This window comes from Mus caroli, chromosome 7 (genome assembly GCF_900094665.2).
Source record: "Mus caroli chromosome 7, CAROLI_EIJ_v1.1, whole genome shotgun sequence".
Classification (NCBI taxonomy): domain Eukaryota; kingdom Metazoa; phylum Chordata; class Mammalia; order Rodentia; family Muridae; genus Mus; species Mus caroli.
In genome coordinates this window covers 80,813,763-80,833,111 of record NC_034576.1, presented here as the reverse complement: position 1 = coordinate 80,833,111, position 19,349 = coordinate 80,813,763, and the positions used below count along the sequence as shown (strand labels likewise).

At 43.5% G+C, this 19,349-nt stretch overlaps 1 protein-coding gene across 5 annotated transcripts in view; it reads left to right on the top strand.

Moving 5' to 3' along the window:
• Ntrk3 (neurotrophic receptor tyrosine kinase 3) overlaps nt 1-19,349 on the top strand; it is a 397,753-nt gene that overhangs the window by 305,618 nt on the left and 72,786 nt on the right. For all 5 annotated transcript variants that reach the window (XR_003837160.1, XM_021166477.2, XM_029479478.1 and 2 more), the window contains exon 13: nt 11,718-11,848. Coding sequence is in view for 4 of the 5 variants with exons in the window: in XM_021166477.2 (XP_021022136.1) it covers nt 11,718-11,848 (131 nt within the window). In the remaining variant the exon portion in view is untranslated. The remainder of the gene's footprint in view (nt 1-11,717; nt 11,849-19,349) is intronic.

The following is a 19,349-nucleotide window of genomic DNA, read 5'->3' as shown; positions in this document are numbered from 1 at the left end:
CAGATATCTGGCATTTGGACCTGCCTCCTGGCAGAAGATGAAGGCCTGAAACAGGGCCTGTCCCAGAAGCTGTTAGCTTCTGTAGTCCACACTCTTACCTGCCCAGACTAGTCTCAGAGGGATCCAGGAACCAAGATGGTGTCCCCAGGTGCTCCAGCAAAGCCCACCTGGGTGGGGCAGACACCTCTCCTCTGGCAGGGAAGGTGCCTGGATGTCTGGAGCCCAAAATGGGGTCTGCCTCAGAAGCTGTCCTGTAGGGACCTTGGGGGTGTCTGTGGACTCCGAGCCCAGGTGACTTGGTGATAGCACTGAGTGGAAGGGATTTGTGACCTTGGTCAGGCCGGCTTTTCTGCTTCCCTAATGCTGTCTCAGGTCCTGCATGATTGGATTGGAACAGAAGTTGTGTTCCACTCATGGGTGGTCCTAAGATCGCATGGAGAGTCCTCTAGGGGACCTTGGGGGAGTTCGCTGACTCTGTGCCCAAGGTGATCCGGTGCTGGTGCTGACAGGAAGGGATCGAATTGAGGCTCATCTTGGTTGAGGCTTCTCTAGTTAAAGAGCAAGGATGTTTGGAGTTTCTTCATCTCAAATTGACCTTACATAAGTGAAGGCAAACTGGATAGACATGGGTCACCAACACCTCATTTTGTGTTATTAATAGACATTTTGGAGATGGCAGAAGGATCTTTTCAAGAACAAAGAGAATCAAGAGATGCATCAGGAAGAAAATGTCATATTAGGGGAATGAGTGGATGTTTGTAGCTAGAAGTGAGGGTGAGTTCCCTAGATGAAGAACTCTATGGGTCACCAGTCACCAGGAATGAGTAGCCTTCGTATCTATAAACCTATTCTTTCATGTGTAAGGTACAATAAGAAAGTGGTTTAGGGATTTGGGGTTCAGATTATCTGAGTTTTGAAACTGGCAATTAAAAATTGTGCCATATGGGTACCATGGCAATCAGCTTTGATCTCAGATCTCAGTTCAGATAAGTGGAATCAAGAGGAGCTTGGCTTCCATAGCAGCCTGGACTACAAAGGAGGCCAGAGCCCCCAAAACCCGAAGTAATTTTAAAATTTAAATTAAAAATAAAGACTAGCTCAAAGGAGTTGATGCTATAGGGTAAACTCTGTCAGGCACCACTAGACTTCCACAGTGTGATCACTTCTTTTTAAAAATATTATTTAAAGATACCTGAACTTTGTGTAGTAGTAGAAAGTCATGTTGTTATTATTATTATTATTATTACTTCTGTCTTCTAGGAGAGGGGATTGAGACTTCGAGAGATGTCATCATCAGGAGGACTATTAAAATTCCAGGCAGAGGGGAGGTGGGAAGAGCAAACTGGTCTTATATTTTCTCACTCAATATGTTTCAGTTGTACTACTGTGCATACACAATCTCATTAACCTCTCACAGAAATTCATTGAGGTGGGGATTGGCTTAATGTCGCCCATGAAGAGATCCAGGCTGAAGACTGGTTTTAGTGAACTCATTGTCTAGTGCATTTCTACCCAATGCTACCCCATCAAAGACAGGTTCTCCCCCACTTTCTTTACTCTAAGACAATGTTCATCCCTGTTCCTTCTCCATTTTTATGCTTATGTTCTGCCTTGGGATATATTGCTGCCTATATTCATAGATCTCATATCATCATTTCATTTCCTTCCTATGAAAGACCCCATTTCTTCCCAGATGCAAGGGTATTAATAGCTATTAAATGCAATGGTAGATCCCATGAATAGATGCTGTGGTCCTCTGGCTTGACCATCAGTTTGTCCTGACCCCAGTATTTCTTATTTGCAAATCAAGGCTTCAGGTGCCCACTTAGTTTAGATCTTTGCTAAGAAATCTAAAGCAGGAAGGAATGACTACAAAATAACTTGGCCTCGTGATTCCATGTGAGAACTCTGCCTCCCGGGAAAGACTTTGGAGGTGGAGTTTGCTGCCTTAGAAGCAGGAAAAGCTGATGCAGCATCTGCTGGAGCAAAGGAGTACCTGGGGCAATGGCAGGGTGGCATTCAGCTCTGGTATGGGTGTTCTAAATGAGAGCTTGACATTTCATTGGAAAGGAGCTATCCAGGCTAGGACAGGGGAGGATAGAAGGGGCGGGATAAGTTGTTGAAGGGATAGATTCCTAGCTAGAGCCTGAGATCCATCTTTCAGCACCTAGCTTCTCGATTCCAGATGGCTTTCCTTGGGGACTTCCTCTGCTCTTCACTCTTGGCTCTAGCAGCCACTGCTTAATGAGAGCCAGAGGCGTTCTCACCACAAGAAGGGTCAGCACACCACACAGACAAGGAAGTGGGCATGAAAGGACAGGTGTGGTGTGGTTATGGAGGTGATGGCAGGAGCCACACAGTCTCAGTGGATGGCTGTACTCACATAAGTACAGTTCAGAGGATAGATAGCACCTGGGAGCAGGGACACATCTGAACTTTAGCTTCCCTTGCTGAACTTGTGTCAGGAGACGTGAGCTGGAATTTGCCCCAGAACAAACCGTCCTTTCTCTGATCCTCTGTCTTCACTGAGTCCAGAAACAGCAGGGTGTCTTGTGTATTTATTCATCTTGGTTGGAACACATTGTCTTTGTGTCCTATGCTACCACCTCTAGTTTCTGGGTATACATGTGCCCTGGGGCATGACCTATGTTCCCTGCTTCTCAGCAGAGCAGACCACAGAGACTCTTTGTTTGGAAGTCTGAGGTGTCAGATATAAAGGGTTCAGATGTGATGCTCACACCTGTCCTGGTTCAACAAAATATTCTTCAGGCAAGTCTTAGAGTCAGGACATAAAAAAGTCTGTTCTTCGGGGCTTGCTGGATCCCTTCCCATCCCCATTCATTCCTTTTAACTACTCCCCCAACTTCCCTTCTTTGTTTCTCTTTGTAGTGTTTTCTCTGCTTACATCTATGTTTCAGATGGGACTTTAATTTATTCATTGCTCATCAATTATTTAGTGAGTTTCTTGTGTATATTGGGCACTGTGCTAGGCTTAACTGATGGCCTCCAGGAACATTTGACAGTGGTCTTTTGACTTGAATGCTTTAGAGATGCTTTGCAAAAGCATATGACTACAAAGTTGTGAGAGAAGCCCAGACCTATGGAATGAAGATACTGGGATGAGCTGTAGGCTGACAGCAGGAAGATCTGAGTGCTTAAATAAACAGGACTGAGTATATTACCTTTGTTACCTTCAGGTAGCAACAACAATGAACATCACTGGGGTTCAATAGCACCATAATCCTTCCTGTATAACTGGTATCTCATTTGGTTAGTCATTTTAAGGAGTCCCCAGAGTTCTCCTCTTACTTTACAGCTTCAGAAGTGTGTTCTACAAAGGTCCTTGCTATTGCTTTAGGTGATCTTACTCTGAGAGTGGAAACCATCCAGGGACTGTCTTGTAAAACTTGATATTTGAACAGTTCTTCATGCTATAACCCCATGACTGTCCATGAAAAGGTGGCTAGGTTAGTTGCAGATCATAGCATAAAGCCTGCCATTAGCCAGAGAGATGCTCATATATAAGACCACATAGAACAACTGAAGATCCTTGGAGAGACAAAACCAGAGGGCTAGAAGAAGGGTGAGGGCAGCAGAAGTACCTTCCATGGTAAGGAGAAAGGTCCTGCCTTTCTGGCAGAATGTTGCCTCTCCATGACTTAGTGCTGGACCTCTTTTCTTCTGCCACTTCAAAAACTCACAGTTGGAGCTCTGAGAAAGTTATTCTTTTCTGCTTAAGAACATTCCATTTCATGTGTAATTAAATGTGTGGTATTGAATTAATGTTTTCTTCTGAGCCTTTTTTGGCAGCCTGAGACCCTAGGGTCTGGTTAGTGCAAAGAGAACACACACTTCTCAGAGATACTCCCTTCCTCTCCCTCTTTCTTTGTCCCCTCTCTCCTGTCAAGAACCTCCCAAGCCCTTCAAGTGCATAGCAGCCCTATGCTGTGGCACATCCTGGCTAATGGCAGACTTTATGCTATGGTTTGCAATGAACCTAGTTACCTCCTCTGGACAGTCATTGGATCATAGCATGAAGAAACTGTTCAAATAATAATTTTTACAAGGCAGTCCCTAGATGGTTTTCACTCTCAGAGTAAGATCCCCTGGAACATCTGCTCCTCAGTGGATCTCTGAATTTGGGACTTCCAGTGCAGTCCTCTTGAGATATGTTCAGGTTGCGGCAACAGAGCTGGCAGAGACAGGGTCTCTGTGTCTTCATGGACACCACTGTTCTTTTCTATCTAGGGATGCCAACTCAGGGTACAGGGCTTCTCTGTGGAGGTGAGGAGAAGATGGCAAGGCTGAAGAATGGCAACTGTCTGCTCACACATTTTGCCCTTTCTATGGTTTGTTATCTCTGGTTTCAGTTGCAGTCTAAAGTATGAATATTTGTCTTGCCTCTCTTAATATACCACCCTGGCTAACTCTTATCACTGTTTGTTATTCTAATTATTATGTCATTAGTGGTTGTCAATCTCATGTTCTGTCTAGTGTATGGATTAGACTTTCCCACAGCTGTGTTTGTATAGGAAAAAGCCAGCTTCACTGTTCTGCAGGGGCTCTTGCAATTTATTCTTTGCGGAAAGGGGGCAGTACTGTACCAGACTTTGCAGTTTAACAGACCACCTCTGATAGCTAAGGGGTCTTGGGCAAGCCTCAGCTCCCTCTTCTGGAGTACCAGAAGAGCAACAGGCTATATTTCACTTTAGATAGAGCTTTATAAAGATGAATGTGAAGGAACATGCAAGTGCTTACTTAGTCTGCCTTAGATAGGCACTCAATCAATGGGAGTTATTTTTATTATTAATAAGGGAATAAGGAATATCTCAAAGTTAAAAGAGGCAAGCACAGAGTAAAAATGGGTCCATGAGACAACTATCTAATGACTCCAGGAGCTAATTGGGAATTGAGTATTAAAATGAACCAACCCTTGTGGCTGCACTGGGACTGGGAGCTGTTTCTGAGCCTCTTATCAGAGGTCGGTGGTGAATATGTTTCTGAGAACAACAATCAGCTTCACCTAAGGTCCTCTGCATGCGAACTGAGGCGCACGCTCATTTTGGGGGACTGAGTTTGTAGCTTCTCTTGCAGTGGTCAGAATCACCATAATTTAGATTAGCTGGTCCTGGGGTTCTGGTATATCTCTATGGATAAATACCCATCTTGTGGAGGTGGCTGTCACTGATTTTTGATGTCTTTATTCCATTGTCTGACCAACCTCCTCCCACATACTATTTTTGACTCCGATAGAGAGGAAGCTAAATGTTGTGGTGGCAGACTGAGGCAGACTGAGGCAGACTGGCGGGTGACCCTCAGTCAATGCCTGCCCACCCCTGAGCAACCTCAGGCCATTTTCTTTTCAGAGACCATTATCATCCTTCCTTCAATTTCTTCCCAAGCCACTGCTTTGTTTGCACATAGGCTAAGCTTTTAGAATGCAGATCTTACAGAAAGAGACAGAACCACACTTGTCAAATGCCAATTTTAGTTCATATGCTTTCTACTAACTCCATCACCTAAAGAAACTTTTTATATGTGCCTATGTTTATGCATATATATGGAGACTGAAAAATCAACATTGGGTGTCATTCTTCAGATGCCATCCATCTTTGGAGACAATTTCTTGGCTTGGAACTCCCTGGTTAGGTTACGCTGGCTGACTAGTAAACCTCAGGGTCTACCTGCCTCAGTCTCTCCAGCACTGGGGAGCCCAAATGTGGACTGCCACCATCAGCTTTCCTCGGGTAAGTTCTGGGGATGGAGCTTAGGGCTGGGGCTTGTGAGGTAATCATTTTAATGACTGAGCAATCTCACCAGGCCTATAATCTAAAAATTTAAGTCACTTTTCTTAATTGTTCTGCCAAGTTACTATCCATGGGCCAATTTACCAATCAGGATCTTGAGGCTTGGAGAGAGAAGACAACTAGGAAATGTCAGGGCCAGGATTCCAATACAAACCTATTTATCTGCTTGTTTTTATCTAAAATCATTTCTCTTTGAGTAGTATGATAATTTTAGTGGATTTTGATCATTCTTCATCCCTGGGCTCCAGAGTGGAGCAGTTTCTGGCTCCCCTTTCTTTGTGAACAAAGAGGGACATTGATGTCAGTCTCTGTGGGTCCAGCCACATCTGATCATCCAGAGTCAGTAGCTGCGTGAGTCGCAGTAGGAGTTTCAGAAATGTCTCTCTCAATATTGTCAGCTCCCAGCCTCAGATGAGGAAGCTCAGGAAAACAGATAGAGACAATCAATAAACCCAGCCAACCCACTGGCCTCTCAGGGAACTGAGTGCTTGAGGCCCAGCTTGCTGTAGATCTGTAAGACCCTGCTCTAGTGAATCCCACACATGTGGAACTGTGACTTGGGTCCAAACTGCAGAGGAAGAATTCTACAGGGAGTAACTGAAACTCAGGGTTTATTTGTGTCAGACTAATCATTTGTCCTGTGGGAACCAGAGGATCTCCAGGTGGCCTCTTCTGGTGAAATCCCCCATTAGGGGCTCTCTGGAGAAGAGGAATTTGAGATGAACCATGGCAGAAAGTTCTAGTAACCCTTTTCATTTCCTCAGACCCTTTTCCATTAAATAGCACCCCTACTCTCTCAGCAGCCCTTTCTCGATCGACTTAGGACACTCCCCCTGTTCTCCACCTACACATTTCCCCTTTCTCTTCCTCTCCTTCCAGCACTCCAAACCCTGAGCTTCCCAACCTAGATGCTTCTCGCCCATCCATCCAGCCATGCAGTAAGGAGACTGATCGATACTCTCTTCTCTTAGGGGAAGTCAGCATCTTTTGGCTTGTGGGTTGGTTGGATGGCTTCAGCAGTAACAGCCCTGAACTTCATGACAGGAATTAAAAATAAGCAGAGAAGGGGCTCAAGTAGACATGTGGGCATGAAAAATGAAACAGTTCACTCCAAACCAGTCTTTCAGGGTTCCTCAATTCCATATTCTCAGAGCTTGGTGGGTTCTGAAAGGCTCCTTGGGGGAGGTTCCTGCTCCGGCTCCTGCTCCTGCTCCTGCTCCTGCTCCTGTTGCAGTTGCTGTTCTTTCAAATGGAACAATGCTGTAAGAGAATCCCAGGATGACTAGTGCAGGAGAATTAGGGGTAGTTAATATTTGGATAGGACCATTTTGGTGACTATAGATGAAGGAGCAAGAAAGGGAGGGCTGTTTGATGGAGAGCAAAAGACACAGGCTTGGGAATCCCCACAAGGAATGGCTTTTCTTGGCTGGGGTTTGTCTCCGGCTAATAAAGGGTATCACAAGCCTTCATTTTATTCGTGAAAGTAGCCCAGAGACTGGAGCCCTTATGGGAATGAGGGCTGCACACCTCATCGGACCGGCCACATGCACATTCCCTTTGCTTTACTTCTCTGTTGGAGAGTTCAGGAAAAGCAGCAGCTGAGATTGCGTTTTGGAGTCCAGCCTCCTTGCTTCATGGACTTGTCCACAAGGAAGGGATTTATGTCATGCATTTGGCTTCTATTCTGTGTTTTTCTGCCAAAGTTCCTCAATCACCTTGTGGGGATTCTTGTCACCACAGTTGGGATTTCATTGTTTACTGTAGGAGGACTTTGGGTGGGATGAAGTCTGCTTTTATTTCTGGCTCCTTCTCCCTTTCCTGGCTCTTACCACTTGACCAGGGATAAACATATGTATTGATCTTAAACGCCCTATACTGAGAAGACAAGAGGATGAGACGAGGAGGCTTTATTCTGAGCCATTGGGTATTTCCATGTCCCTAAAAATGATTCATTTGTATGTTTAGGCAAAACACTTTGGCTCTAGCTTGCCTTTCCCATGTTCCTGGGAAGAGAAGGAGAGGGATTTCTCACACTGTGCTCACCTGTCTCCTGCATGGCTCAAAGCCTGCAGATTCCATGCTCACACAGCAACAGGAAGTGTGCAGAAGATGCCAGGCTTTCAACTCCGAGATGGGTGGAAAGCCATGCCTGTCTGAAATGTCCCACTTGGAGCCTCAGAATCTTTCAAAGCCCTGGACTTTTGCTGCCTAGGGAGGGAGAGGGGAAAGGACTTTCAGACATGACCCAGGCATGGCAGCTGCATAGAGGACTCCAGCTCTCTCTAAAGCTCCTCAAGTCATTTTGCATTGACTGATTCTGAGACTGGGAAGCCCTGAGGAAAGGTGGCTCTGAGCTGGGCTTAGGGACCAGTGAAAATTTGTATTGTTTCTTTGCTCTGTGCAGAGGTTTCTAGAACACAAGAAAGCCAGAGAGGCTTGATCTCCAGGGCATAGAGGGCCACTTCAGTCTCTTTAAACAGTTGACTTAGCTTAAGCCATATAGATTGCAAGGGCAAGAGGGGCTTAGAAATAAATCCAAGACCCGTGACCTTCTCCTGGTTTTCTGGGGATGAGGTATGAGTTACCTGTTGGTAGTCTTGGTACTACCTAAGCCCAACCTGTAGAGGCAGCTGTGGTATCAGCTAGCTAACTCCTCATTTCCCAAAATATCCTGCTCCAGTGGTACCCAAAGTGTGCCTCCTTGATTGACATTGTCAGCATCACTTGAGAACTTAGAGATGCCTATTCTCAAGCCTCAAGATGGACTCACTGGCTGGTACTCTCTGCATTAGGAGCCCAGCAATCTGTTTTTAACAAACTCTCTGGGTGATTTTGAGTGTCCTGCTCATTGGCCAATCAGAAAGAGGGTGAGACTGGGGTCTGAGGCAGAGTCAGCTTTTTCTCAGGTGACTGGCTTCTCTGGCTATCTTTGAATTTTGGATTTCATGCTGATCTCAGCACCTGGGGGAGGCTTGGCTTGGCTTTCCTTTCCTTTCACCTTCTTTTAAAAAAACTACCAGTCAAGAGGTAAATGATATTTTACTATATTTACAATCTTGAATGAGTTTATTGCATTATTTTCCAGGGGAGAGGTGGAACAACCAACATATGTTCACCCAAGATGGGGTACTGATAACATATCAAGGCCAGCTTGGCAAACAAGTGAATATTAGAGTGACAGAAATATGAGTCACCAAAAATTCCTCCCTCTGCACAGGTCAGAAGCTGTGTGAGTGGAGTTCTATCTCAGCATACTGTATGCTATACATGCTAGCCCCTTTCAAGGGCAGCTGGAACTGGAAGGATGACTTGTGGCTAGGATGGGAGCGTAGTGGAGAGATGGGCTGAAATCTCAGGTGAGAGCCTGATAATGGCCCCACCTCTTCTACAAGGACACAGTGATAAGGCTGATTTTCTCTCTCTCTTTCTCTCTCTCTCTCTCTCTCTCTCTCTCTCTCTCTCTCTCTCACTGTGTGTGTGTGTGTGTGTGTCTGAATGTCTGTGCACGTGCATGCACACATGTACACATATGAATGTGTATGTGGGGGCATGTTCATGCCACAGTGTATGTATAGAGGTCAGAGGATGCCATTTGTGTTGGTCCTTGCCTTCTACTTTGTTTGAGAGCAGGCATCTTGTTTTGCTACTGGATATGCCAGAATAACTGGCTCACAGGCTTCCAGATATTCTCTTTCTGCCTCCAGTATCATCATAAGAACTATAAGATTACATAAACAGCTACTGCTACTGGAGACCCGAACTCAGGTCTTTCTGCTTGCACAGCAAATGCCTTACTGGGCCATCTCCTTAGCCCAATGGGCTAGTGTGGTGAGTCACTGTCACTGTGATGTCAAGATCACAAGGTCAAGATCTTCACAGAAGACAAAGTTCCACAGTACAAATGTTGATAGACTTGTACACCCAGCTGTGGGGTATGCCCATTTTATAGATGAGGAATCTGAGGCCTGGCTCCAGGCTGGAGAGCTATCTTACCAGGCCATATCTTCACTCCCTGGCCTTGACAGGTCACTCACTTTGTAGGACCCTCATATGCGTCATTACTAGCCACCTGGGAATGACTAGGCAGTGGTGAGCAGATGACTTCCCAATAGAGGCCCAGACATCCCATTTTCTACCAGTGATACTTTTTAGCCTTACCCCTGAAGGCCAAAATTACACTATTCTTCAGAGGCTACAAGACAAAGACAGGATTGCTGAACAAGGAAGGGCTTTGAATAGCTGAGCCATCTCTCTAGCTGAGGAAACCATTTTTATCCACGACTCGTGAAGAATGCCTGCAAAGAAAAAGGAAATGGGGGCAAGTCACCCTAGACCTTGTGAGATATCGAACTCTGATAGGAAAAAATTAGCACCCAAGTCTACCAAGCCACTAGGCTCAATTTTCAAGCCATGCCCCTCTGTCCCTGTCACATGGCTCTTCACTGTGTGGACAGTCTGCCACGGTTCTTCCACGTTCAGCTTTCACTGCCCGACAAGCTCATTTGAGAGGACCTTCTTTGCTGGCTGGGCGACAGGCTTCATAATGTCGATACAGGTATTTAATGGGCCTTTGCCTCTTGAACAATTCATGTGAAGGTCGGTGAGTAACCCCCACCTCACTCCTTTCTTCACCAGACCCCTGATTGTACAGTTCCTTGGTAGCATTCTTTCCAAAGAGGTGGGAGGGCCGAGGTCACAGCTCTGCTCTCTCCTGGCAGACATGCTTTAATTAGGTTGCTAAATTAGCAAAGGCACTGGCAGCTGTTCCATTTGCACAGACCTCAGGTCTGAGGCTGTCTTTGAACTTGTCATCTGTGATCTCATTGGTTTGCTTTCTCTCAAAGAAGCAGTGCTGGCCAGCTAGAGATTTTCCTGGCATAATTTTAGCTACCTATGAGTGTTTTCTATCATGAACAGGGTACTGTTGTGCTGTTATGTGTGTGCACACGTGTCTGTGTGTAAGGATATGTACATGGTATGTGTGTATGTTTATGTATGTATGTATGTATATCTGTGTGTATGTGTGAGTACATGTTTGTTTATGTATGTATACATTTTGGGTGTATTTCTGTGCATGTATACATATGTATGCATGTATATATATACATATATATGTGTGTGTGTGTATATTTGTATGCTTCTGTATGTACATGTGTATGCATATATGTGTTCATGTGTATCTGTGCATATAGGCACATACCTGTGTGTATGTGTGGTTATGTGTGTATGTTTGTATGTGCATGTGCTTGTATTTGTGTGTGTGTGTATTTGTGTATATATGTGTATGTATTTTTATCTGTGTGAATGTGTGTGAGAGCATGTGCATGTTTTTGTGTGTTTACTGAGCACATGTCTCTAAGTGTCTCCCAGACTAAGATAACCTCTTAATCTGGATTATCTCATTTCATGACCAGGCTTCAATGAGAATGGCTTTGTTGCTGACCCCATTTAAAATGAGAAAATTGAGGCTCTGGGATTAAATAACTTTCCCAAACTGGGGGGTAAAGTGGGCAGGATTGTCATGGAGTCAGCATCCAAATCTGATTCTCAGATCACTAGCATCACTTAGTGACTTGCTACGGATGTTGATTTTCAGTTCCACTGAATCAGAATCTGCATCTTGCCAGGATGCTGCCATTCATGTGCAGCATCACAGGACACGCCCATATTCAGTGACATCACTGATTCCTGTTCTGTCCTGAGGTATAGAGTACTCAGAAGTTGGTCTGGCACAGAACTGAGATTTTATTCCATGTCAGACTTAGTTCAGAAAGTCGTGACAATCTCCATGCTCAAGTTGAGATATTAACATTTGCCTCTTCCTGTTGTGGAACCAGAAGTACCTTAGATTTCTGCTGACCTGAAGGTGCCAGAATCTGACTTTCTGTCTCATTTGTGATACTTCTACAGATGTTCAGCACATCAAGAGGAGAGACATCGTGTTGAAGAGAGAATTGGGTGAGGGAGCCTTTGGAAAGGTCTTCCTGGCTGAGTGCTACAATCTAAGCCCCACCAAAGACAAGATGCTAGTGGCAGTGAAGGTAAATCCTGGGGCACATGGGCAACCAGGACAGGGTTGGTGGTGGTTCAGTGAGGTGGAGGGCCATTAAGAGAGTGGTGTTAAGTTGGTCTCAGACTCCATCAAGGAGACTTTGTCAGGGGTCAGTGCTGCTTCCTATGGTCTGAACATGACTTTGGTTTTAGAAGTCAATAACTGCAGTATATATTGGGAGTATGTCTGGTGACAAATTCTGTCTGTGAAAGGCTCTGACTGAATGGGGAGCTTTAGATTATTTTCTTCAGTAACTTGTGGATGTGCTGTCAGCCTAAACAGGCATTTGGCCCCATCTCAGGAGCAGAACTGGATAAAGGGAGGATGTCTGATGAGTCATGGAGGGCCCATTTCAAAGGCATTAGACATCACTAGGAACAGAGGGAGATAGGGTTGGGGTGGTCACACAATTAGCACCTGGAACTGGTGAGTGAGGTTGGGATAAATGCTAAAATTTCTGCTATGTCGTCTGAGCTCAGATCCCAAGAGTACATGCAGGGGGGAACTGCAGTTGCAGGAGGGCTTTTAACCACAGCACTGTGAACCAGTGAGGCTCCAGGCAGGTTTGCAGCTGGGAAAGTATGGACGAATCCTGGTTTCCATCTGTTGCCCCTCTCTACCCTGCTCCAGCAGAAAGTCTTCTCTCAGTACACCAGTGCCCAACAAGACTTGACATATTTACAGAACAAGTGCCACCTGGACTCACTGAGATCTGGAACCAAACTATAGAGTCAGGAGAATGGAGTGGTCTTCTTTCCTATACTAGAAGATTCAAAAGTCAAATAACCTTGAAGGTGGGGATGAAAGACATAGCCACTGAGGAGTACACTCATCGGGACCTCAGAATGACCCCATCTTTAATACTGAATGGCTCGATAGAAACTCCACCCTCAGTTTATGTATCTTTGACTTTTGGGTATCTGTATCCATGGTCATGAGTATCTATCTGTAGGTTGTCTCTGCCTACAGAGGGTGAACCATTTGGGCAGATACATATGGTGTAGTTCAGGGTACCACCTGGCATGGGCATTAGAGTGAGAGCTTGGATACAAATCTTAAGTCCTCCACTGATCAACCACATGACCTTCAGCAGAACTTAAGCTGAGCTTAAGTGTTTCACTCTGGACTATAAGAGTGATAATATCCTTTTAAAAATGCTGATAACTTGGTAAATGCTCAATAAACAAAAGTAGTGGTTTTTAATTTTTGTATTTATTCCTAATGTTGACAACACTGATATATTTAGGCATATCATATATGATCTACTGAGCTTTTATTAGCTATAGATAAAGATTACCACTTTTCCCTCTGAAGGACCAGAGACTAAACCTAAATACTTAAGTGTTGAAGACTATGTGCTGCTGCACCTCTGAGCCCTGCCCATGCAGTGGGAAAGAAGCACAGATATCCCCTGAACCAGCTATGAGCAGCTGTTTTCTAAGATAGATATTTACAAAACCAGGCATAGATAGCCAATCTCTGTTTTGAAAATCAGTACCTAGAATATTGCTCCACAAAAGGCTAGTGATTATTGTTATTGTACATTCTTGGAATGGACTTGAGTGTCTCGGGCAAGGCTTGTGGAAAGGTTTCTAATTTTATCTTTAACCTTAGTGTCTGTTCTGCTTTGTTATGTTTAATGAGAAAGATAACACTTGCCTATTGCCTGTCCCAGTGTCTGTCTGGGAAGTGGCAAAGGAACCAGTTTGGGACTTTTCAGCAGGAGGTAAAACAATGGCTGAGAAACATGAGTCTCAATCAGGTCTGTGGAGAGTCTGTCACAGAGAGACACTTGCCAGAATGTGTGATGAAGAAAAAAATGTGTTTCTAATTGCACCCTTTCCAAAGAGTCTTCTTCTCCCCACGGGCCTGGGAAACTCATGAGATGAGTGCTCTGGAATTTGACACCATTTGTCAAGCAATGGAACTGCCTAGCCCAGCCTGCAGAATCCCATCTTCTTCAAGACCACCCAGGGATGGGAGTTCCTTGCTCTCTGTCCTTTCTGGATTCTCATTCGGTTTCGAGCTTTTCTCTTCACTTTGTTCTCATGTTGATGCAAGTTAATTCTATATTTCTGGAGGACACTAGCAAGCATAGCCCAAGACTAGGTTTCCTCAAAATTGGTTGTGAGTTTCAATCTATTTGGTATTTTTAGCCCAGGAGTTGATATGATAGGAACAGAGGTGTAGCAGGCACAGCCTGTTTTTTTTTTTTTTAAAGACATTTGTAGCCTGCTGGGGAGCCAAGACAAGCACCTGCCAAACAAATGGAAGACAGGACAAGACAGGGCGTAATTCGTGTATAAGCAAGACATTAAACTCCAGATGCTCCTAGGCGTTCAGGGAAACATCTTCCCAATACCTATCATAAATTACAAATATATTAAGACAGAACCAGTTGTTGGTAGATCAGGGCTATAATCCCAGGACTCAAGAGACTGAGTCAGGAAGATCATGCGTTTGATGCTAGCCTGGAATACATAGTGAGATTCTGCTTTGGGAAAAAGTATATATAATACATGAATAGATATAGATAGATACATTATACATAGACATACATAGATACACAGATACATTATACATAGATATAGATAGATACATAGAATATATATAGATGGATGGATAGGTACATAGGTAGATAGATAAATAGATAGATAGATAGATAGATAGATAGATAGATAGATAGATGAATAGATAGATGGATAGATAAATTGTTTATCATATCCCAGCTATGTAATATGCTATAGAGTAGTGACTGTATCCTTGGCTATCTCATAGTTTACAGAGAGCTATGGCTTACAGCTGCCACCTTCTATCTTAAGAGAGAATTGAATCACATTTAGTAGCCTAGGGAAAGGTCAAAATTCTAAAGTCAAAGTTAGATTTCTAGTAAATGTGTTTTCTTCCAACTATCAGATGTGTCAGGGATTATATATAATCATCTCATAGTTTCAAAATGGTGACATCACTTTATATAGTCATTTAACAACCAGTCCATTTACACAGCATTGGCACTCAAGCAAATCTCTTGCATGGAAGGTGGGAGACACTTTCTTGTTATGCATATATAATCTTATCCTGTCTATTTACCCTTTCTCTGTCATTCAGTTCTCGGTCCAGAGTGACCCTCAAGGCTTTTGCAGTACACAAGACATCCATTTCCATCTGTGGAATATTTTTTTTTAACTTTGGTGACCATGTGGTTAATTTCCAAGACACCAAGTTGGTTTCTCATTTTTATTCTTTTAGATTTGTCTTTTTTATCTTCTTTTTTGTCTATGTTGTTGGCTTTTATTTTTATTTTCATCTCTTTTGAGATGGGTTTCTACTATGTAGCCCTGGCTGATCTGGAATTTTCTATGTAGCCCTGTCTGATCTCAGACTTATGGTGATCCTCCTACCTCTGCCTTCTTAGTGCTAGGATTATAGACACGTCATCATGACTGACATAAATCTATATTGATCATACATTTTATTTGTGTGTATGTGTGCATGTGTGTATGCACAGTACTTGTGTGTGGAGACCAGAGTACAACTTTCAGGAGTTGATTTTCTTCTTCTACCACATGAGTCCAGGGGATTCAACTCATATCTTCAGGCTTGATGACAAGCGCCTTTTCTCTCTGAGCCATCTTGCTGGCTTATGCATTGTTTTTGTAAGAAGCAATTATTTCTTCATATTTTTTGGAGAATGTCCTTATTTCAAAATAAATATGGGCCTGGTCTGCAGGAATTCATATTCTTGTTTTGACAGTTCTCACAACTTGGAGTTTGCATGATATTTCTTTTAATACATCTGAGCCTCAGCATTCGGATTTCTCTGGGATTGGAGGGTTGTTTTGATCTGTGTGGAATGCTCATGACTTCCAGTTATAGAGATTTAAATTGGAGCAAGAAAAGAAAGCATTTTTGCAACAATCTCAGGACAGAATCTCAGGGTTTGGGGGTGGTTTATATATTTGTGCTTACAAACATTTACAAAGTTTAATACAGGATCTCTCAACTTCAGCACTTTTAGCAGAGTGGGATAATTTGCGGTTGGTAAGCTGTTGATTTCCTTACACAGTGTTAGGCAGCCTTGTTTGTTCTCTGCCCAGTAGATGCCAACTCCCATTGTAACAGCAGAAGTGCCCCTGACATTGTCCAGTGCTCCTAGGAGAACCCAGATAGCACAGTCAGCATTAGTCAGATACGTTCAGTAGTGAACTCAAGGCTACTGAGGAGGGCTGGAAGGAGGAGAGGCAGTCTTTCCCAGAGAAAAACAAATCACTGATCATTCTAATGGTCAGTCCTGAAAACATACAAACAAGTAACATTATTTGAACTCAGCAAGTTGTATTTGGAAATATGTGTATGTATGTACATTTGTACATACATTCATTCATTCATGCATCCATACACACATACATACATGTATGCAATAACAGTTGATGGAAAAAGAGGCTATGAATTTGAAAAAGAGTGGGGAGGGAGGAAAGGGAAGGGAGAAAGGCTGTAATTAAAATACAATCTCAAATATAAAGAAAGGAAGAGAAGGAAAATGAAACAAAAACACCAAAAGTAGTGATCTTAAAAACTATACCAGTGTTTATAAAATACTCTACCAATATTTGACTATTTTGTTTAGAATTGACTTGCACTTTATTGGAGGAAGACTATGCAATAGTCTTGGCATTATTAAGTAGCCACAGGCTACATGGTATATTAGTTATAGAGCTAGATTCAGATTCCTCGTGGGCTCTCTGATGCTGTTCCTTCCATACTTGGAAAAGAGACTTCTTTAATCTTCGACGTTTACTGTTTTATCATTTTTTTCAAATGATTTTTCTTCTACTGCTAGTTAAGTTTTTAGTCGTTGACATTTAGAATGTCTTCACAAAGTATTCATCCTGAGGGCTAAGGAAACGGCCTGGCTCCCACTCATATTTAATTATGTTTTTTATAGTGTTTCATTACACCAAGTGATGACATGATCAGATTTAAGTCTCATGAGTAAATTTGTAGGTCATCATAGTGGATTTCTGATAAGTTTATGTCCCAAACTCTTGGGGACAGAAGTATCTCTGTAGGTGACCAGACACCAGTCAATATACTTATCAGAATTGATGGCCAGTACTGGCTTGGCTGCCTAGTTACATCTTTGCAGCTCTGTTGAAGGCCTTTATGACCATTTGATCTTCATCAGATGAAAAGGTCCAAGGGCGTAGAAAGGCCAGTGAGATCGAAGAAAGTAAATGCATAGAGTTGGGGAGAAGAAGTAGAAAGAGATGGGCAGAGCTGACATCTTGTGTCCATGACTGTTAAGAAGTTGGGATTTCATGCTGAAGATAACTGGAAGCCAGTGATATACAAGAGAGGGGCATTTGTTCATGCGGTGATCACCCATCTTTCTCCTGTATAAATCTGTGAATTTCACCGAGGAGAAATGGCAGCAGGTGCTGAGGGATTAAAATAAAAATTGGTTTTCACAATTATAAAAGATCATTTGTCAGTAAGTGCATGTGAGTATATGCCTGTATACTCAGTGGTGTGCATGTTCCTGTGTGCATGATAGAATGAGTTGTAAGGTATTAATGAAACCCCCTGAAGTATCTTCCCCCAACTAGAGAAAAGGCAAGTGGGAGGCAACAGTTGGCCAAAATAAAGATATTAAATGCCTGGGAAGGGGTTGGGCTAAGCACATTTGATTCTGACTCACCCTGTCTTGGTGAAGAACCCAGCTGAACCCCATATGCAAGGCTAAAGTTCTCACAGGAGCTGGCTCATGTGGAGGACAAGACTAGAAGGGAAATGCCCACTATATTTTGTGGTGAAAAGAAGAAGATAAGGAATTAGCTTCTAGTTCTCTTTTGCTGTGCTTACTATTGACAAGGGCTCAGCCAGGAACGGTCCCAAGTTAAGGCTACATGGCAAGACCCTCTTTGCTGTGCCAACAGTTGGTGGCTATGATAAACATCAACTCCATCCCATGCCACTTCACAGTGACCCATTTTGCAGTTGCCCAGCAACCAAGGAAGTATTGGATATAGAATCTTATGAGCTGGGCCAGAGAACTTTTGGCCCAGTTTCCCTTCCCATTATTCTCCTGTCATCTCTGTCCCAATTGCATTAATCCCTGGGGACTGTGGCCACTGACAGCTCTGGCCCCCAGTCGCTACACCCCTCACTTTGACAGTTACATAGGAACTTCAGGTTTGACCCACCAGCTGGAAAACCCAGGGTGAAGGAAGAGGGAAAGGGTGTGGAAGCCTTGGAGACAGTGGCTGTATTGTATCCCATCTCTCAAGAGGAACTCTGTCTGCCTTGCGGTTCAGGGTGCCAGCCTGAGGGACAGACACTGGCTGTGACTGCTCAAGGGCTAAGAGTAGAAATATCCCATGGCTGCCATTGATGTCGGGGCTGTGGGAGAGAATGATTTAAAGAGATGGAGAGAGGCCATTTGGCTGCCCCCAAATCTGATCTACTTTTCTCTCTTATAAATCCAATGCTCGTATAAATCTTCATACTCTCCCATCCCACCCATGCTGTGCTCCTCTGTTTTTTCCTCCCATTCCTCAGGAAAATAAATGATTCACACTCAGTCACCTTATGCCCACGTTTTATCCCATGTAGCTTAGGACTGAGGCAGGGAGGTGGGTTATCTGGAAAGGTTTTTTAGCATATACTTTGGCTGATAAGTATTTGTTCAGGTAGCTGGTAGCCATTGCAGATATTCCATTATTCTTAGGTATACCTCCAGAGTTGAAGTGATCATTACATCAGGCCATATGTCTTGGGAGCTGGGACTGTAGCTCAGTTGGCAGGCTTCTTACCTATCATCCACAAAGCCATGGGTTCAATCCTCAGCAATGCATAAAACCAATCATGATGAAACACAGTTGTAAATCTTAGGGCTTTGGAAGTGGAAGCAGGAATTCAGGGTCATTCTCAGCTATAGCTTAAAACTGTCAGAGAGAGAGAGAGAGAGAGAGAGAGAGAGAGAGAGAGAGAGAGAGAGAGAGAGAGAGTGAGAGAGAGAGAATTAGGTCTGGTAAAAATCACTGCTAGGCTGGGAAAATGAATCTCACTTTATTACCTACCACCTTTGGTCTTTCTGCCTGGAAATCTTTACTGGAGGAAGCTGTTCTGACATCAGTCCACACTCTCTTTCCAAGCTCAGTTTGTGACATGTGTATATCACATCATTCTTCTGCCTTCTTGCCTATTAACAAGTTCCTTCAACAAATTAATTCAAGTCGATGAGCTGGGGTGAAGAGTATTCTGGAATCTGGACCCAACACATAATTGGTTGTTCAACTTTGGCAAGCTGAATGTGAGCTGCGGGCCTTAGTTTTCACATCTAGAAAATGGGAAGGTTGTACTAAGTAACTTTCAGTCATTTTTGTTAGTAGGCCATTTAATTGAGAACTTTTTTTTTTTCCTGGTTTGTTTTGAAGCATTTATTAGTGCTGAGCATTTTCTTTCTTTTTTTTTTTTAATATTTTTATTAC